Below are 20,203 nucleotides of genomic sequence, written 5' to 3' on the forward strand. Positions count from 1 at the left end.
AGTTTGACATCATTTCCTCGAGGCCAAACAAAAGTCCTACTTTATAGCTTCCACCGCCTCCCTGGGCCAACCAAGCCCAAAAAGCCTAATTCACCACCGGTGTCCACCTGCGACCTTCTGACAACCATGGCACCGTTGAACATGGCCAACCCCAAATCTGTGCCCCGCCCCCAGGATGGAGGTAGGAGACCTCAGCCTCTCCTTAAGTTTAAACCTTGAGGCAGAATGTCATCACACATGAATAGTTTAGGTAAATGTGAACAAGTTTCCCTATGAAATATAATATAGACATAACAAGTGTTCATTATTTCACCGCGCTGTTAAGTATATTCAAAACATATGGCCTGTGGCAAAATCGATGTTTTCATGTGTGGTTTTAGTGCTCATTGCTCCGTAGTGCAGTCTGAAAAGAGGTCAGACCCGATAAGAGTCACAGGTGTGCTCAGTCTCAGCAGGTAGCTCCAAAGACCAATGTTCGCAAAGAGGTGGTGTAGATGTGCGTAGTGCAAAAAGGGCCTTACAAAACAAAACAACTAGCAAAACCTCGAGGCACAAAATACAAAAGTCAGTCACAGTACAATAAAGAAAGGACCTGAACGGAGGAAATCGTCACAGGAAGGCTTAGATTGGATAAACCCAGGTTTAAATGGAGGGACTCGTGTCGTCTGCAGCTTGTGTGAAGCAGGGTCAGAGAGGATGGACCGGAATAAGTCTGGTCGGATACGAGAACAGAAGGAGTCACCATGATGGCACTTTGAACCTTTTCAAGCAGGGGGTTCAAACACACATTCAGGGAGAAAGTACCAGCTGCAAATGGAGATGGAGATGGAAAACGTTTTTAGCATTGTGTTGCAAGTCGTTAAAAATGGATCACGTCGTGAAAGTGGCGTCACAAACGCTGCAGAGTTTCTAGTTTATTGTAGAAAGACCTTAAAATAGGGTTTATCATCCAACAACCTTCACCAATGATTTAAACAGAGAAATATTGTGGTTATGTATTTGTTATTATGCTGTGATTTTACTGGTCCGGCCCACACATCAACATCAACATGGGCAGCATGTGGGCCCTTAACTAAAATTAGTTCGACGCCCCTGTTTAAAAGGGTCGGATATCCGGGTTCACGTGCTGGGCTGTAGCCCTCCTGAACACCAGGGGGCGGTGTGCACCCCGTGCTGTTCACAGCGAGAGAAGAAGAACCTGCGCGTTCCTTTTTGTGCCTCGTCGGCCGCCGTCAGGTCTGGAAGTAAACAATGGAAGCGTCCCGGCCGTCCTACTGCACCGTGTGGGACACGGAGAAGCAGTCCAGGTTCCTCTGCTACACGCGCAGGAAACACGGAGCGTGTCACGTCCGGTGAGTCGAAGGCTGTGGTAGAAAAGCCCACGAAGAAGAACGTGAATCAACGCGAAGCTCGCGGGGCTCCGACAGCAATATACCAGCACACCTTTACCTGGCAGGCTCATTACCTCATGCCTGGTCTGAGACCATGGCAGGGTCAGTGGACGTTAGCTGGACATTAGTGTCTTTACGTCAACGTGTAAGGACGCAGGAGTAAGTGTGACGTCATGTAACTCTTCATCACGCTTTTGTTCATCTCCTTAAGTTTGACAGATGCAGCCGATGTTTGGAGCACGGAGTACACCGAGGACACGTGGAAGCAGTTCGTAAGTTCCCCCACAGACGCCCACAGACCTCACAGACGCCCACAGACCTCACAGACGCCCACAGACGCCCACAGACCTCACAGACGCCCACAGACCTCACAGACGCCCACAGACCTCACAGACGCCCACAGACCTCACAGACCCCCACATACCTCACAGACCCCCACATACCTCACAGACCCCCACATACCCCACAGACCTCACAGACCCCACAGACCTCCACAGACCTCACAGACGCCCACAGACCTCACAGACGCCCACAGACCTCACAGACGCCCACAGACGGCCACAGACCCCACAGAGACCACAGACCTCACAGACGTCCACAGAGACCAGAGACCATCACAGACCTCCACAGACCCTCAGAGACCTCACAGACCCCCACACACCTCCAGAGACCACAGACCTCACAGACCCCCACACACCTCCAGAGACCACAGACCTCCACAGACCCCCACACACCTCCAGAGACCACAGACCTCCACAGACCCCCACACACCTCCAGAGACCACAGACCTCCACAGACCCCCACACACCTCCAGAGACCACAGACCTCCACAGACCCCCACACACCTCCAGAGACCATAGACCCCCACAGACCCCCACACACCTCCAGAGACCACAGACCCCCACACACCTCCAGAGACCACAGACCCCCACAGACCTGCACAGCAGACTGACTTTGTTCCTTCCATGGTTGTAACTGTGTGTTTGTTTAGAGACAGAGGTTTGCCTTGAACTCTCCAGAGGATTATGTTCTAAAACTCAGGTGAGGTGTGTGTGTGTGTGTGTGTGTGTGTGTGTGTGGGTGGGTATCTTTATGTCTAAATATTGTCCCCTCCTCCAGGTCGGCCTGTGGCAGAGGGGAGGTGTGTGTGGTGGTTTGTGAGGCCGGTGCAGAGCTCCACCTGGGCTCCGGTGGAGACCCTGTGACTCTGTCCCGGCTGGACGGCCCGCAGGCTGCAGAGGAGCTGAAGGAGCTGCTGTTCAGGATGGCTGACAGCCTCACGCCGCCTGACGGTAAAGGTGTGTTGTGCAGGTTTGATCATGTAGTAGTAATAGTAATAATAATAGTAATAATAATAATAATAATATAAGTATAGCTGCAAGCAGCGATTCCAGGGTTCAACCCAGTTTAAAGTCTACACACTGTCCAACACCTGCTTCAAAGACAGACGCTCATTCATTTATGGACACATCTTTGTCCGGTCACGCTCTTCTTCATCAACACGCCCACATTTATTACATTTATTACATTTTGGGGACATGTTTCATCTGCTTTGTTGAACATGTTTGGTGATGCTTGGACTAGCGATCATGATTGGTGACCAGATCCATGCTCATGTTTCAGGGTTCTTACGCTCATGTAAATGTGTTATATTCATGTGTTCATGTAAATGTGTTATATTCATGTGTTCATGTAAATGTGTTATATTCATGTGTTCATGACGTTCATTTACGCTGAGTTTGAAATAATGAATATGCTTTTAAAAGAGACTCAAAATATAAGCAGGCATACATACAGGCATCTATATAAATGTTTATTCTTTTAATCAAACTATTTTTTATTTTTTTTTTATTTATTTTTTTTATATTTACTACACTTTTTACTGTTTACACCCAGATTTCACTAAATGTTTGTCATGGACATTTGGTTTAAAGTCATGGAACCCATTGGTCAAAATGTGTATGAACCCTGATGTTTTGAACTGGTGGCGCCCCCTAGTGAGTGACTTCAGAATAGTTGTATTGGTTCAACGTTCTTATGAAATATATCCTGGAGTTTTGTGTTGAATTGACAAATACTTTCTGATTTATAGTCTGATTGTGTTATGACATGCTTTTTTTTTAAGTTCATTGGTCAATATCTGCAAAACACATTGAGACATCTACAAGTTTTATGCAACTTTTGATCAGCTTAGTCCAAAAAATCCATCAGAAATTTAAATGTTTCACATTTTTAAATGATCGCCCTCCATCAGGTCGATTTGGGCTCATGTTTGTGGAGCTGCATTTGCACAAAACGTTATGCTTAATGCTGACTGTTGTCCTTCCTCCTAGGTGGATCCCCTTCTGTCAGTCCAGTGAAAAACCACCAAAGGTCCACAGGTATGTTTTTAAAAGTGGTGAGCACCTTCAATCAGAGGACCGGCTGTGAATGACTAGTTAGAGTCCTAATGGGCAAGGAAGCTCCTCCCCTCATGGTGGCTCCTCCCCTCATGGTGGCTCCTCCCCTCATGGTGGCTCCTCCCATCAGTATGAATGTTAGTTAAGCCTAGTTTATGGTTTTCCGTCAGGACCCCTACGCCGTAGCCTGACGCGCACCTCTAAAAAATCCTAGCTACGCGTCGCGTTGACGCGGACCGTAAGCGCTGTGATTGGTCCGCTCAGAACGTAATTTCCGGCAGTTGCTTTTTCCCAGCCTCGACCGGTTTAGTGGTCGTACAGACCACCTCCGCAAACGTCTTCTCTGTCGCCTGCGCTTCAACATTTGCAATATAAGCATTTGCTCTTCAATATTGATGAGCTCCAACTTTAATGCAGCCGCTCCAACTTGGTCGCCATTGTTTACTGTGACCGGAATTCGGCTATAACCCCTGAAGCCACACAGCCACACAGACACACCCCCTGGCGGCATGGCGGTTAACTGCAGAGCAACGCGGTCCCTCGACGCAGAACTTCGAATGCTCAACGACGTACCTACGCCGTCGACGTGACGGAGAACCATAAACTAGGCTTTAGTCCTGATGGACAGCTGGTTCCTTCATGGTGGGTTTCAAAGGCCTCTTCTAAATGTCATAGTTTTCAGAATATATATTTATTATCAGGTTTTTGCCATTGAACCAAAATTAAATTTGAATTAGCGTTAATGTTTTGATAGTTCAGCAGATCCGATACGGTCAAAAGACATTAAACTGCTTCATTTGTGTTGTTGTTGTTTCACCGGATTCTCTTTCTCTCCAGAGTTTGAACCCCAGCAGCAGAGCTCAGCTTCATCAGTAACGATGAAGAAACGACTTCCAGGGGCTTCTCTCATCAACCCGGGAGCGAAGAGGTTCAACATGCCCCATCAAGTTTATACATATATAATCTATCATACATAATATACATATATAATACAATACAACAATCTACTACCTCTATCATCTTCTTATCACAGGCATGTCCATAATGATGTCTGAGAACTTTATTACTAAATGTAATGCTTTTCTATAACCTATGAAAGAATGATCCATCTTCATGCTCTCTTGACTATGACTTCTTGATTTTGAATGTCTTATTTCATATTTATTATATCATATTTGGTATCTGTTAATTCTCTTTTTTATGTTTTGACAAGAGTTTATTCTAATAAAGGATTCTCATATATTCTGAATGAGAACCAACAACCTCTCATCCTTCTCTGCAGAAAGCGGCAGGCGACCGGCGTGGCCTTTGATGATGAAGACTGATCCTTCAGACACGCTCATCCTCATCCTCATCCTCATGCTCTTTTAACCCACTAACATCATCATGGCGCTTTTTTAATCACTGTTTTTATGTGTCTACTTCTATTGCAAATGATATCAATAAAAACTGGATTTTTAATGGTATTTTAACCTGTGAAAATGAAATAAATAAAAAGTTGCATCAAATAAAGGTCTGAACGTGTGTAAAACAAGTTGTAATGGATGTGGAACGTTGTTGATCTTTAGAAACAAAGGTTGAAGAAGACGAACTCCTCCGACATTGTGGCTCGTTCTCATCGCATCCCTCTGCTGCACCCGGGCATCGAACCCTCGGCCTCCTGCGTCTCACGTGATCAGCTAACTATGTTTTAACACTGATTCTATGTGAACTCTGTTAACAGAGAATCAATATTAAAACATATAGTTGGGTGTCAGGTTGATCAAATGTGATTGTTTGTGTATATGTACATGTATACTTGTACATAGAATATATAAAACAATACATTCTTAATGAGACGTATACTCTTAAAATGACATTTTTTTATATAGCTGTTTATTCATTTATTACGTCAGCTGTCTGTCCAAAAATCAGTGTTAAAAACTGAAATATGTTTGAGTTTATTTTATAATATAATTATTCAAATACTTCAGCAAACCCCTCCAGCTTTACATTCTCTGGAAATAAAGAAATGACAGTTTACATTTTTCCTTGTTTAATGGTAACCTAGTAAGTAGGAAACAGCCCACCACTGGAATAATAATCACCAAAACATGACTGAAGAAGTGAAACAGTAACTATACAAGTGAATTATCACAAAACTCAAGAGCGACCAGATCAAACCTCATGCCAACAGAGAAACATCATCTGGATATTTTACACATTCTGAGTTCTCCAAATTCCATAGAAAATTACAAATACTTCTGCAAATCATACAACTTGTATTGTTTCCAGGTCGAAACAAAACCATGACATTCAGATCTGAGAATCCCCTTTAGTATCACAGTGATGGTAGTGCAGTTATTGTCAGGGAATACAAGCAGAGTTTATTTACTGCAGTCAGACTGTTAGATTGCTGATTACCTTCACTTGAAATGCCATAATAATAATATGATCACTGTGATTATTACTATTATTATACACTGTGTCTGGCAGAGCCCACAACATAATACGATGAAGCACAAACAAGAGCCTTCAGTAGACAGAGACCAACATACAGTGTCTCTGACCTCTAGCTGACCTCTAGTGACCTCCGGCTCAAAGAAAAGGCCCTCAGCTCCACAGCTGCCACTTCCCAAGGTGCATTTCAGTAAATCCTCTTATTGCAGAATAAATCATTCTGTCGCTGCTTCAATATCCAAAATAAATCCTTCTTTCTGCCACATAAAAATAGAGTGTATCACACGACTATCAGCTCATCACAGCATGCTCTCAGGGGCCGGTCTGGGACAGGACCAGGGGCCCGCTGGGTACATGAGGCCCTTTGGGGAGAAGCGTACAGCCATCAAAGTAACGCGCTGTCAATCACCTCACCAACGAAATGTTCATTCAATAAGCCGGAGCGACTGTATTCATCATATAAAGAAATAAATGGAAACATTCCAGGACAAAGTCTCACATCCGCATGCAAGCGCTCTGCTGCTGCGCCTCGCGTCCTGACCCTCGGCCCGTCCTGACCCTCGGCCCGTCCCGGATCAACAGGTGAGCTGATGGTGAGCGTTGGTCCTCTCGGGGTTTAGTCCAGCGGCTCGGAGCTCAGTCCCACGGGTTTGGGTTCCCTCCTCGGCCGCCGCTCCTTCAACAGAGAGTGTCCGTGTTGAAGGAGAGCTGCACCTGCAAGCACACGCCCACGTTACCCTGTGGCCAACCGGCAGCCTCGCAGGTCATGTGACCTGCTGCTGCGCACCTGGAAGAGGATCAGTCAAAAGAAGAACATCCTGTCGCTCTCAATACTCTGGGTAGCACTTTATAATAACGACACACTTTTTAGCATTAGTAAAGCATGAAGAAACACTGAATTCATCATTCATAAAGCATTGTTAGAAAGTGCTACCATACTCTGTAGTGCATGAGATACGGTCATTACTGTAATACTAATACAGCCTTTCTTACTTAAATTAAGTGATTATTCACACATGTCTTCATCTTTTTATAACTGTATTTGTTTATTTATTTCTGCATATCTTATTCTATAATCAACTGTGAAAAAATATAAAAAATATCAGTTTTTTGTAAATGTAATCAGATGTTCGATGGAATATGTCTGCATCACAGACAATGAGTCATATTAGGTCACTTTACCAGGGTTTGCATCTCTGTTTATTACAGTTATACAAACCAGCTGGTTTCAACATTCAATGTGAATTCAAATGTTTTTCAATGAAGAAACTCTTGTTTATTTTATAAATGCCTATGTATCTTTAAAACGTTCACTACTCTGTTATTCTTCCGTTGTGTCAGTAATGGCTTCTGCACTTAAACCCTGTCCCTGTGTGTGTTTTGTGTAGCTCATGCTTACTACACAATAAAAGCACAATAACCACAGATAACAGATGAGCCCCTCACTCTCTCCTCTTCAAAGCTGATGAGTCCCTCGTCATCGTCGCTCTCCAGCTCCTCCGGCGCCTCGCTGATCAGAGCGCTGAGCTCCGTGTTGGCCGGCCGAGACTTCAGCAGGTTGAGGATGCGCTGCAGTGGCGACTGTCCGCCACCCGGGGGCGACACCTCCTGCTGCTCCAGGTTGTCGCTCTGCTTCTTGGCAAAGTTGACAAACACCTGAGCAGAATAAAGGAGATGTCGTCGATTACTTCCGTTCTTCCTGTTTGGAGCGTGCATGAAGCCTCTGCGCTGACTCACGTTGTCCAGCGTGGTCTGGCTGACCGAGTACTCCTCGATGCCCAGCACCTGCACCACCTGCTCCATCTTACTGAAGACCTGCGCCAGCGAGATCCGCTCCGACTTCAGCTGGTACTGGAGCTTGGTGTTGTGATGCTCCTGCACATATGATCATAATGAGGTGGCTTAACATTCTGATCCAGTACACCTGTTTATAAGACTTTAAAGTTAACCGGAAAGAAGAAATACTGGGGACCGATGATCAAGCTGGGTTAAATATTCAATATGTATAATATAGTATTCAGGTAGCTGCAGTAGTGTACCTTCAGCACGGCCTCAGGGAAGTTCCTGCTGAAGAAGCGAACCACCTCCTTCACGTTGGAGCTGCTCTTGGTTCTCACGGTGATCATGTAGCCGTCACCAAACCTGCAGCATCAGAGGAACCGGACCACAAGCTTTGTCTTGTTAGACTTCAAGGTGCACCACACACACACACACACACACACACACACACACATACAAAAGTTCAATGTGGTAAATGACTATTCTAGGTGGAAACGTCTGGTTTTTAATGTAAGTTTTGATAAGCTTTGCCCAATAATGATCAAACCAATGGTTTAGAAATGTCAAAAGTGGGTTTTGTGTTTTTATTCAAAATGGCCGAAAATGTAGTCAGGTGGTCCAAGAAGCTTTTAGTGCACGTTGACCTGGACATGGTGTCGAGTTCATGTCAATCGGATTTAGTGTGAGAGGCGTTGCTTTTAATATAATTACAGCGCCACCATGTGGCCGATTGGAGACACATTCCTTACGAAGTACTTGCACATTCTTCAGTAAAGTATTTAGCCAAGTTTCCTGTGTGTAGCTCCTGGCTGCACCAAGAGGAGCCCCTGGCTGCACCAAGAGGAGCCCCTGGCTCCACCCCGAGGAGCCCCTGGCTCCACCCCGAGGAGCCCCTGGCTGCACCAAGAGGAGCCCCTGGCTGCACCCCGAGGAGCCCCTGGCTGCACCCCGAGGAGCCCCTGGCTGCACCTCGAGGAGCCCCTGGCTGCACCAAGAGGAGCCCCTGGCTGCACCCCGAGGAGCCCCTGGCTGCACCTCGAGGAGCCCCTGGCTGCACCAAGAGGAGCCCCTGGCTGCACCAAGAGGAGCCCCCGGCTGCACCAAGAGGAGCCCCTGGCTGCACCCCGAGGAGCCCCTGGCTGCACCAAGAGGAGCCCCTGGCTGCACCAAGAGGAGCCCCTGGCTGCACCCCGAGGAGCCCCTGGCTGATCTTCGTCCTCACCTGTTCTTGAGGTGCTGGATGCTGCCCAGGCATTTAAACCTGCCGTTCACCATGATGCCCAGTCTGGTGCACAGCGCCTCGCACTCCTCCATGCTGCAGGGGACAGCATGAACAACATGAACACATGAACTCCTCCATGCTGCAGAGGAACATGAACACATGAGGAACCCTATGCTCACCTGTGTGAGGTCAGCACTACAGAGCGTCCCGTCTTGATTATGTCCAGGATTAAATTCCAGAGGAACCTGCGTGCCTTGGGGTCCATGCCGGTGGTCGGCTCATCCTGGAAGAACCGAACACAGTTCAGAGGCTGACCACGAAACTCTGTGTTCTAGATTACTGTGCTCTGCTGTTTCCCTTCTCCAGGCTCACATGGACATGACAGTTTGTATTACTCGCCCATATTAATAAATGAGATCTAGGAACGGTGACGTCACTAAAAATAGGTTTGGAGGTCAAGCTGGTAATAGTTTAAGATCAGGGCCAATACAGGATATGCCTTAACAAAATTACAATGATACCTCATACCTCCCTCAGGAGCAGCAGTGGATATCTTGTCTCTGGACCCAAAATGACTTCCCTCTCTAAAGTCAATCAGAGATGCAGCTGGTTCCAGACTCCCCTGCCTGATGGTGGCCCCTACCGGTGGCCTCTAATGGTGGCCCCTAATGTGTAGCCTCTAATGTGTGGTCCCTAATGGAGGCCCCTAATGTGTGGCCCCTAATGGAGGCCCCTAATGTGTTGCCTCTAATGGTGGCCCCTAATATGTGGCCCCTAATGGTGGCCCCTACTGGTCGCCCCTAATGTGTGACCCCTAATGGTGGCCCTTACTGGTGGCCCCTAATGTGTGGCCCCTATTGGTGGCCCCTACCGGTCGCCCCTAATGGTGGCCCCTAATGGTGGGCCCGTAATGTGTGGCCCGTAATGTGTGGCCTCTAATGTGTGGCCCCTAATGTGTGGTCTCTTATGTTTGGCCCCTACTGGTGGCCTCTAATGTGTGGCCCCTACTGGTGGCCCCTACTGGTGGGCCCTAATGGTGGCCTCTAATGTGTGGCCTCTAATGTGTGGCCCTTAATGTGTGGCCCCTACTGGTGGTCCTAAATGTGTGGCCCCTAATGGTGGCCCTTAATGTGTGGCCCCTACCCTCTGCGATCGACATGCATTGTCAGAGAGTTACTTTGGGTCCTTTACTGATTTGATTAATTTGTGAAGCACTTTGTGAAACATAATACTCTTCACCGACGTGCTTATTATTAATATTAGAAGTGATGGTTGAATCCAAAAGACCCAGTTGTAGTAATCCAGAAAGAGTCATGGTTGGTGGGACACGTGCTAAAACTCTTCTACACATTTACTTTTTGAGTGCAGCTCATAAATCAAATCGCTGTGGGACTAATAAAGGATGATCTGATCTCTGATTTTAAAAGACACATTTGAACGTCTCACCAGGAAGATGAGTGACGGGTATCCGATCAGAGCGATGGCGGTGGAAAGCTTGCGCTTGTTTCCTCCGCTGTACGTACCGGCGGGCTTGTCGGCATACTTTGCCAACTCCAGCTTCTCTAACGCCCACTGCACCACCTAGAGGAGGGGAAACCTGTGAGTGTGTGTGTGTGTGTGTGTGTGTGTGTGTGTGTGTGTGTGTGTGTGTGTGTGTGTGTGTGTGTGTAGGGTTCATACATATTTTGACCAATGGATTTCCATGACTTTAAACCAAATTTCCATGACCAAACATTTTGTGAAAACCTTGTGTATAAAAAATGTGTATAGAAAATGTGTGTGTGTGTGCGTGTGTGTGTCTGTGTGTGTGTGTGCGTGTGCGTGTGCGTGTGCGTGTGTGTGACTGACCCTCCCCTGGTCTTTCCAGGGAATGCCACGCAGACGGGTGTAGAGCTCCAGATGTTCTCTGGCTGTCAGGTCGTCAAACAGAGCGTCAAACTGTGGACAGTAGCCGATACTCTGCTGCACATGCAACAGGTCCTTCAGGATGCTACACACACACACACACACACACACACACACACACACACACACACACACACACACACACACACACACACACACAGATAGATTACAAATAGGTTACTAGTATACCTATAACTTTAAGGGAGTGGTAATCCGCTACCTGGACCTCGGTCTGACGAGATAAATGTCTTTTATGTGAATCAAACAGAACTCAGTCCAGAGCGCTCTTCCTGCTTCACATGAATACAAGCGATGTTGCTCTTCTGCCGCTGACCTGTTCCCGTCGATGAAGGCTTCTCCTCCGGTGGTGCATTCGTCTCCCGTCAGCATCTTGAAGGTGCTGGTCTTCCCGGCGCCATTAACTCCGAGAAGTCCAAAACACTCGCCGGGCCGGACGCCCAGACACAGCCGGTCCACGGCCAGGATGCGACCCATCTTCCTGGACTTGTAGACCTGAACACCAGTAGATGTGCATTAAAGGACCACACCGGCAATTTAGGACGTTTTAGCTCCTTCGATATGTATAATATACATGTAATGATTGTTTTAACTGGGTTGACTTCATTTCAAAGTTAGTGATGTTTGAGTAGAATGTCCGACTGAAAACTAAACCGTAGCTTCCAGGGTTTTTCTAAATGTGAACGAGCCGAGTTTAAAACCTTGGTCAGGTTCTCGATCTTCAGCATGTCGTTGTCGGCGTCTCCTCGCAGCACTCTTCGTCTCTCGCAGGCCACGTCTACATCGTCATCGTCGATCGGCTGGCAGCTGACGGGCACCCTCCTGGACACACACACACACACACACACACACACACACAGTCTGCCCTCAGCATGTCCACTGCATTGTTGTGTAATGAAGTGTAACAGAGTGGAAACACCATGCAGCGTTGCATTGGCCCTTATTGCACTGTTGATCTCGAACACTGGTGAGTTGTGCTGGATAAATGTACTTTTGCATTTTGAGAGAAAGTATCAATCAATCATCAATGATTCAGTGCTGCAAACACAACTGCCTTGTAATTGCATTGCATTATGGTCCGTTGAGAAGCTGGCGGCCTTCTCTGCGATGCATACTTGTTGGTCCTTCACTCTGAGGGAGAGCAAAGCGGACGCCTCACAAACGCAGAAACTCACGGGGGTTTCCTGAGGAAGTTGTACTGGCAGAGGATGGTGATGAGGAAGCCGACGAAGCCTTCGATTGTCATGGCAACGAGTCCTCGAGTCACGATGTCCCACTCAAACGGAGACTTCATCTTGTCAAACTGGCCTGAAAGACACATTCACAGCAGTGACCCTCTGACTCCACTCATGAGGCGCTCGTCAAACTAACTCTCCATGTGCTGACGTTGGATTCCCTCTCAACGTATTTAAACTGAAGCTCTCCAGCGCCACACGCAGGGAACACGTGGGACTGTCCTGCATGCTGCGGGACCCGGTACCTATCTTAGCGTAGTATTCGTTGATGTACTCGTTGTAAGCCATCTCCATCAGGCCATGGCCCAGGTTGTAGTTGGGGAAGATCAGGAAACAGGACTTCAGGTAACTGTTGACTTTCTTCAGATCCTGGAGGAGATGACAATAGTGAAGAGACACATGAAGATAAATCCAAAAGCCTATGTGGGATACAACAAGCAACAGGTCTGTTGCACAATGCTCTCTATCCAAGATGTACCCGTATCAGAGTGACAATGACAAGTCAAACGGACCTTATCGTGCTCAAAGAGCTGGAGGAGGAAGGTGGCCACCGTTGCAGTGATGCCTATGAACAGGTTGATGACGATCAGAAACACGTAGGCTGTGCTGGGAACCTCGAACCAGAAGGACGCCGGGTACATGATGGGAGTGATGGACCACCTGGAAGCAAGAGCACTCATCTGAGGATGTCCAAGGCTCCAGGGACAGCTGGGGAACACCTGGAGTCTTTGGTGATGTGTTTCCTCCTAGCTAACCTGAACCAACCCGGACCCCTAAGCGTAACCAACAGGGGGCGCTCTCATCTCAACATCTATATATATATAGATATGTTTGGTGTTGCAGGTCTTGCCTAAAGACAGACGGCCTGGAGTGAACAACTCTCTCTACAACGCTCAGCGTTCTGCTCTGGTTTCTTCAACGTGGATGAACAAAGCTTTCCAACCCTCACATTGTATATGAATGTATATGATTGTATATGAATGTATATGAATGTATGTACATGTATATAAATGTATATGAATGTATATAAATGGATATAAATGGACAGTTTGCGATCACAGTTGTAACTTGCTCACCTGCTTTTTTCTGTTGTTGTTGTCTGTTCTGTTTTATGACTTTTTCATTGACTGGGATAAATACTGTATGAATAAAGGGTTACTTTATTCATACAGTCTGGACACAGTGATGTCTCCTAAATACAAGTTGTGAGACTGTGATGTCGCCCCCTGATGGCCAGCAGAGAGAATGCAGGTTAAATCACATTTGCGTTCGACTTTAAGACTTTAAGACCAGGGAATCAAACTCAGAGCATCACATTATAACATGTGTGTGTGTGTGTGTGTGTGTGTGTGTGTGTGTGTGTGTGTGTGTGTGTGTGTGTGTGTAAACCTCACCCGTACAGAAGAAAGAGGGAGAGGACAGCAGGGAAGTTGGTTGTGGAGGTGTAGGCCGGCAGGTCGAACACAAACAGGATCATCACACAGCAGGTGGCAGGGACCAGGTAGTTCAGCTGAGGACAGAGGAGCGAGAGCACCTGTTGAGACCTGGACCCACAATGCACCTCCTCACACACCGTCTGTGTGTCATCTCACCATGTCCCACATGTAGTTAGCCAGCCAGTAGATGACCGGGTCACAGCCGCTCACAAACTGCAGGTGTTTGGCCTTCGTGGATTTCTCTGCCACCAGAAACACCACAAAGCTGGCCGGCACAAAGGACATGGCCACGATGATGAAGATGGCAATCACCACATCTGTACCCTGGAGCCTGGAGAAGCAGGGGAGAGGAGAGGAGAGAAGAGGAGAGAGAGGAGAGGTTGAGGAGAGAGGAGGGGAGAGGAGAGAGGAGGAGAGAGGAGGAGAGGTTAGGAGATAAGAAGAGAGAGGAGAGAGAAGAGAGGATAGAGGAGAGAGGAGAGAGAAGGAGAGGAGAGAGGAGATGAGAGAGAGGAGAGGTTAGGAGATAAGAAGAGAGAGGAGGCAAGGGGGAAAGAGAGGAGGAGAGGAGGAGAGAAGAGGAAAGGAGAGAGGAAAGGAGGAGAGGAGACACATCGAAGAGATCACATGACATTTGCACTTGGATGTAAATGATCAAATAATAAACATCCATAATAATTCATCATGAAAATGCCTAAAATGGCTTCATAATTCTGAATTCACAAGTTTCCTGCAAAGCTCAGACTGAAAAAAGGTCCAACGAGAAACACAGATTTCTCTTGTGATGTCTACATTTGGTTATGTGTATTAATAAGGAAGCTCAACACTACAACATGAGTTGAGGTCCTTAAGTGATCCTGTGAGCGTCCGTGTTGCTTACAGGTAGTCCAAGGAGAGGCTGGCACTGGTTCGATTCATCGGATGGTTTGTCAGTGTGAAACCTGCCAACACACACAGATCATAACATCACCAGCACACAAACGTAGATGAGACCAAACCAGGACCGGCCCGCAACTCCATCGTCTGCACCTCATTGGGTGACTCCGGCTCACCGTAAGCAGCGGGGTTCCCCTTGGAGGCCGGCAGGTTGGCGCGCAGGATGGCGTTGTTGAGGACGTTCAGGTGCGTGGGCATGCTGTGGTAACCCTTGTTGTTGTACAGCACCTGCACACAAGCGCCGTCAGAGCTGGCTCTACCGGACGGGGAACATCCGGTCCAGGCCAGACCCGTCTTACCTGAGCTGATCTGCGAACTGCTATCTTGCGAACCATTGGAGGTACCTTCCTCCCAAAGGATGCTGGGATCGATTTCTGGATGTTCCCCACCGTTAAACCACCATATCTATTGAGAAGAAAGTCAGTGCAAAAGGTTAAAAGAAAACACATTGTATCACAGCTGTGTGCACGGGCCTAGGCCTGCATAAGGTCCGACCAAGTTTGCACAATGTATTTGCAAACTTATCTGTAATAGTAGTTACAGTGCAATGAAATATACCAATATTCATACATCCCACATCCGTCTCACCTGTGCAGGCGCAGGCGGTCTGAGGTGAAGAGCAGGTACTCGGAGACGTTCCGGCCCGTGACGTCCACCAGGATGTCCCCCGTCACCACCTTCATGAGGGGGGGGCGGCCGCCCACCCCGCTGGGGCAGGAGAAGCCCGTGCCCTGCCGTGAGCACAGGCAGCGCACCGCCTCATGGACGGACAGCGGCAGGGTGGGCGGAGACGTCACGGGCTCTGAAAACAGGAAAGAGGAGGGTTCAACTCAAAAGAACCGTTTGTGCACCTGGTCACAGCAGAAACAACACTGGAGGAATAACATGAAGGATGGCTCAGTTCCATTCAGAGTCCCAGTGAGCCAGCTGACCCAAAACCAGGTCCTACTTTATCGTCATGTATTTAGATAGATGGATAGATGGATAGATACTTTATTAATCCCCAAGGGGAAATTTGTTGTCAGAGTAGCAGTGTACAGACACAAAAATAAAATATAAAAACAACAGGGATGAAAGATAGATAAAAAAATAAAAAATAAAATAAAAATAACTAGGATGTAGAGAAGTGAAATAATGCAAATTTTATTTTATATTTTATTTCTCATGGCTACTTTGGATTTTTATATTTAATATTTTATTTATTGTATGGCTATCTTGGATTTATACATTTTATATGTATTTTATTTATACATTTTATTTTATCTATTTATTTTATATTTTATGTCTCATGGCTATCTTGGATTTTCTTTTCACAAACTTTAAAGGCTTCCCCACACCGTTTAAAGGCTTTGCAACTGATTCCCAGCTGGAATAAAATATCTTTTCAAGATTCGAGAAGCAAAACAAGAGACCTGTCACGCGCACATGGGAGACACTTGGAGTGATTAAAGAATATTCAATAATAAACCAATGCCTGGTGCCAGACAGATGTGTTAACACTCACACACTCTTTTATAAAATGGGTCAAGAACCCATAGCATTCAAAGGTGGGCTTACTGGGAAGCACGGTTCCTCTCTGCATGGAACGACTGACCTAGAGATCTAAACAAGGCGTCTGTGGTTCGGCCAGCTGGTGAAGGATGCAGCGCTGTCACTTTATGAAGAGAAGTAAAGTACGAGAGGCCTTTCTGACACCAGTGAAGACACGCTGTGTTCTGTGTTGACGTGTAAAGGGATGGTTCAAAGCAACGGCTGAAACGAGTCCCTTGAGATGGACTCACCGTGGACTGTGGTCGGAGGAGCCACCGTGAAGTTCCACAGTCCGTCCTCAAAGCGAGGATCTGGGTCATCGGACGGGGCCGGCGACGGAGGTGGGGGTACAAAGTTGGAGAGAGGGACTCCCTGGGTGAAGGAGTCCAGACACATGGAGTCAAAGTAGCGCGCAGCCAGGGTCTTGGAGTTGTTGGCGCTGGGGTTGAGGGTCTGGGCCAGCTGGTCCAGGGTGCTGTTGAAGGGGGTCTTCAGGACGCAGGTGGAGCCCACGCCCGAGGGCAGGCGGAGGCTGTTGATGATCTTCTGTGGGCTGGCGTCTGGGGATCCCTGGCTCCTGAGAGGGGGGGCAAAGATGCTCAGGTCGTAGGATGTAGAACAAAGAAAATGAAAGGTCGTATGATGTAGAAATTACATTTTGGAAAAGATCTCTTTGTGACAGTCCAGGACTGTATATCTGTATATCTCTTTAGCTTTGTACACTTTTACACAGTTTCTCTGTTAAGGAACCTGCCAAAGCTCATAAGGTCTCAAATAAATCAATATGGAAATCGGTATGAATGATAAACCAAGTAAATGGATGAATAAATTATTTTTTTTATTGTTTATTCTAATGATACAACTTCAGATATGGACTCCTGACCCTTCTCCTCCTTGTGTGGCCCTACCATGTGAACACTGCATCCTACCTGTACTGCGGTCGGTCTTCGTTGGCGTAGGGGATGAAGTTGCCCCGAGGTTGTGTGTAGTTATGGTACTGGGAAGGGGACAGGATCAGGGGGGGCAGATCTCCTGTGAAACCAGACAGACAGAATCCTGCTTTAGTAGTAGTGCAAAGCATCAACATGTGAACGATGAAGACCACCGCATGTTTGGAGCACGGCAAGAAACAAGCCGATATCTCAACATTCAGCAAGAGCCCTGAGCACCAGAACGTTGCACGCTTTTGATGGCTTTATCATTTGAAAAATATTGATTTATGTACCCTTTATTATTTCAAAGAACTACTGTCTCACACTCCACATGTGCATTTAATGCAGCCGCTTGGAGCACAAGACACATTTTCCTGCAGGACAATAAAGTAAACCCTTTCATCCTCAGCCATTGTGTGGTGAAAATTGCCAATGGTTTGCATTCCCATACTAAATACTGATTATCTCCTCAACCACAAGGTCTATTGAATAACTTAAAAATGTATAACATACAGAAAACCCTTGTGAAACCAGTTAAGAAGTTCATATATGTGTTACTGGTGGTTTATGATAGTACACAGGAAAGAAAAAAGGTTTAAAAAATATATATAAATGTTCTAATTTTAATTATGCATATGAATGCTTTAAAAAAAAAATAGCACTCTGATTGAAACCCAGCATCTACCATATTTGTCAAATCTCACCAATCTCAGGCACAGACAGGGCCACGGTCATGGCCACGCAGACGAAGAAGGCCGGCAGCAGGATCTGCGAGAAGAGGCCCTTGGTGTTCCTCTTGGCACAATGGAACCTCTTGACGATGAGGCCGTGCAGCTGACTCAGCTTCAGCCACCAGCCCTCCAGCTTGAAGCTGCCCTGCCCCTCCAGGACCTCCGGCTGCAGGGTCGAGGGGTTCTCCGCATCTCCTGGAGGTGAAAAGGCGGGAAATAAAATGGTAAAATGAATGAAGCTAGAAAAGATGTCCACCAGGTGGGTCTGCCAGGATCACTGCTGTAATGTTTGATAGCATAATTGCACAATGTTTTTTTTTAAGGACAATTCCCTATATAACCAATTCCTAAGTATATGTTGTTATTGCAGAACAGACTCCAGACTCCAGCTCCTCTCCTTTTGGAAGTCCTGAGTCGCCCAGATGGTGTCATGTGATCAGTGTCTTCTGCTGGTAATGTGAGGTTGTGGGTGTGGAACTGCTGCTGAGATGCTAACGTGGTGAAGAAGCAGGAACTTGTGTGTCTGTAAAGTAACAACGCGCTGAGTGTGACAATGACGGGCAGTCTTTGAGTTTATGGTCTGTAATGACTCCAAGATGTCTGACGCTGTGGAATCAAAGTTCACAAACAAGAGTTCAGCCCAGGCCCTCTCTTCAGACGCGTTAGCGAACGCTCCATTGCATTAGCTAACGCTCCATTGCGCTCTGCATCTCTCACTCACTGAGGAGGAAGAGCAGCTCTCTTCAGTGTGGAAACAACATTTGGTGTCGCTGCATTGTTGCCGGGTAGGAAACAGTATTACTTATACACAAACAAAAATTACAAAAAGGGAGAAACATGTGAAAATGTGTCATCAATCAGGAGGAAAACGGGACAATTGTGACCACGGGAGGAAACCGTGAGAGGGCAAAGACACATTGGAGGGTTAGACGATTTACCTTATTGTCTTTCTCTTTGATTCATTTCAGTAACATGTGCAAACTCAAGGCACTGGTGGAGGCCTAGTCTGTAGACAGGTATATATCGGGTATGTACCTAGACTGGATAACTGGCAAACAAACTCTAAATACAAGAAAATTGCTGATGAAGCCAGTTCTGTTAAATCCCTAGTACCAGTGAAGGAGAAAGCAACATCTCTCGGCTGGAGGCTCAGTATCTGACACAGCACATCTGCTATCTCGTTGTCTTACCCCTCAGGCTGGCAGAGTCAGACTCTTGGCTGTTGTCAAAGATTGGGCAGTAATCTCCATAGAAGTCTGCGTACAGTCCCCCTTCATCCCCCCTCACTGAGCCGACGGACGAGGAGGATTTCAGGGAGGACTGGCTCTGACTCAGCCTGGAGCACCTCACCAGATTACTCAGCTCCACCTCCGGCTTCTCTCTCTCCACTGAAGGTCCAGTGGAGACCCCCAGCCCTCCTGAACCCACTGAGGACTTCCCCACTGAGCTGCCCCCTGGGGAACCCTTCATGTCTGCCAAAGGACAGAGAGACAAGGAGAAGATTCTAAAGTCTGAATCTAAAGTCAGAGCTTTATTTCAGGCAGTACACATTTTTGCAGAAATCTAGTATTGCTGAGAAAGCCACGACAATAAAAATGTAGTGGATGTGTTGCGCTATCTGGAGACACATGAGAGGAGCATGAGAGGAACATGAGAGGAACCCGGTCTCACCAGCGTCGCTGTTCTCCAGAGACTGGTCCTCCTCAGACACTTTGAGGAAAACCTCCTCAAGGGTGGTGTCCATCACCCCGAAGCTGGTCAGAGCCAGGCGGTCCAAGCTCTGCTCTAAAGCCTGCAGGCAACACAACACAAGAGAATGACTCTACTGAAGAATACATACAACCTATAGGAGCCTCATCATCTTTGTTTAAACAATACAAATATTAAGTTATACAGTATCAACCGTTGTGTCGCCTTATTCAAATAAAATCTCACTGCCACTGTGTCGGTAGACCTGCTACAGTTTCATGATGAATCAAAATATGTCCACATGTCTGGTGGGTGTGCACCGGGGGCGGGTCAGGGACAGCTCTCCTTCTGGTCCTAGTTTGTAGCGCTAGTTAGCATTATAGCTCAGCCAACATTAGCCTTCAGCAACACCTGGAAGGGTTTATATATCCAATCAGAGGCTTTGATGTCTTACTGCTTGACAGATTGTTGAGGTTACTGCCCACCGACATGGTTTTAAAGCTACTAGTATCCCATTTTTGGGATAATAAAAATATTTCACGGGGTATATACTGTATCTTT

General features: G+C 47.0%; 2 protein-coding genes across 4 annotated transcripts in view; one reads left to right on the forward strand and one right to left on the reverse strand.

Moving 5' to 3' along the window:
• The first annotated feature begins 1,219 nt into the window (after positions 1 to 1,219).
• On the forward strand, positions 1,220 to 5,276 carry paxx (PAXX non-homologous end joining factor). Of its 3 annotated transcripts, none has more exons than XM_079222757.1 (7): positions 1,220 to 1,352; positions 1,603 to 1,663; positions 2,383 to 2,432; positions 2,511 to 2,689; positions 3,725 to 3,772; positions 4,628 to 4,718; positions 5,073 to 5,276. In XM_079222757.1, the coding sequence occupies exons 1-7, from the start codon at positions 1,252 to 1,254 to the stop codon at positions 5,113 to 5,115; spliced, it is 573 nt and encodes a 190-aa protein (XP_079078883.1). In that variant the 5' UTR covers positions 1,220 to 1,251; the 3' UTR covers positions 5,116 to 5,276. The 3 variants fall into 3 exon arrangements, with proteins under 3 accessions (XP_079078883.1, XP_079078884.1, XP_079078885.1); XM_079222758.1 differs by having other exon boundaries at positions 2,511 to 2,683; XM_079222759.1 differs by having other exon boundaries at positions 1,235 to 1,493.
• Positions 5,277 to 6,839: 1,563 nt separating this feature from the next.
• The window catches only part of abca2 (ATP-binding cassette, sub-family A (ABC1), member 2), a gene marked incomplete at its 5' end in the record, with an annotated part of 43,683 nt that continues 30,319 nt past the window's right edge, over positions 6,840 to 20,203 (reverse strand). The window contains 24 exons of the mRNA XM_079222738.1: positions 6,840 to 6,943; positions 7,676 to 7,885; positions 7,967 to 8,104; positions 8,269 to 8,371; positions 9,231 to 9,323; positions 9,410 to 9,513; positions 10,677 to 10,811; positions 11,079 to 11,220; positions 11,470 to 11,648; positions 11,855 to 11,975; positions 12,329 to 12,461; positions 12,634 to 12,757; positions 12,901 to 13,048; positions 13,783 to 13,898; positions 13,981 to 14,155; positions 14,705 to 14,765; positions 14,877 to 14,988; positions 15,060 to 15,165; positions 15,349 to 15,562; positions 16,542 to 16,867; positions 17,220 to 17,322; positions 17,927 to 18,148; positions 19,144 to 19,425; positions 19,625 to 19,745. Of these exons, the coding sequence (XP_079078864.1) occupies positions 6,908 to 6,943; positions 7,676 to 7,885; positions 7,967 to 8,104; positions 8,269 to 8,371; positions 9,231 to 9,323; positions 9,410 to 9,513; positions 10,677 to 10,811; positions 11,079 to 11,220; positions 11,470 to 11,648; positions 11,855 to 11,975; positions 12,329 to 12,461; positions 12,634 to 12,757; positions 12,901 to 13,048; positions 13,783 to 13,898; positions 13,981 to 14,155; positions 14,705 to 14,765; positions 14,877 to 14,988; positions 15,060 to 15,165; positions 15,349 to 15,562; positions 16,542 to 16,867; positions 17,220 to 17,322; positions 17,927 to 18,148; positions 19,144 to 19,425; positions 19,625 to 19,745 (3,504 nt within the window). The 3' untranslated portion in view covers positions 6,840 to 6,907. The remainder of the gene's footprint in view (positions 6,944 to 7,675; positions 7,886 to 7,966; positions 8,105 to 8,268; positions 8,372 to 9,230; positions 9,324 to 9,409; positions 9,514 to 10,676; positions 10,812 to 11,078; positions 11,221 to 11,469; positions 11,649 to 11,854; positions 11,976 to 12,328; positions 12,462 to 12,633; positions 12,758 to 12,900; positions 13,049 to 13,782; positions 13,899 to 13,980; positions 14,156 to 14,704; positions 14,766 to 14,876; positions 14,989 to 15,059; positions 15,166 to 15,348; positions 15,563 to 16,541; positions 16,868 to 17,219; positions 17,323 to 17,926; positions 18,149 to 19,143; positions 19,426 to 19,624; positions 19,746 to 20,203) is intronic.

Source organism: Taurulus bubalis (genome assembly GCF_910589615.1).
Source record: "Taurulus bubalis genome assembly, chromosome: 8".
Taxonomy (NCBI): Eukaryota; Metazoa; Chordata; class Actinopteri; order Perciformes; family Cottidae; genus Taurulus; species Taurulus bubalis.

Excerpts from the sequence above, each read along its gene's own strand:
- paxx (XM_079222757.1), top strand. The coding sequence starts at position 1,252 with ATGGAAGCGTCCCGGCCGTCCTACTGCACCGTGTGGGACACGGAGAAG. Across the intron at positions 3,773-4,627 it reads AAACCACCAAAGGTCCACAG|AGTTTGAACCCCAGCAGCAG; the intron begins GTATGTTTTTAA and ends CTTTCTCTCCAG. Across the intron at positions 4,719-5,072 it reads ATCAACCCGGGAGCGAAGAG|AAAGCGGCAGGCGACCGGCG; the intron begins GTTCAACATGCC and ends CCTTCTCTGCAG.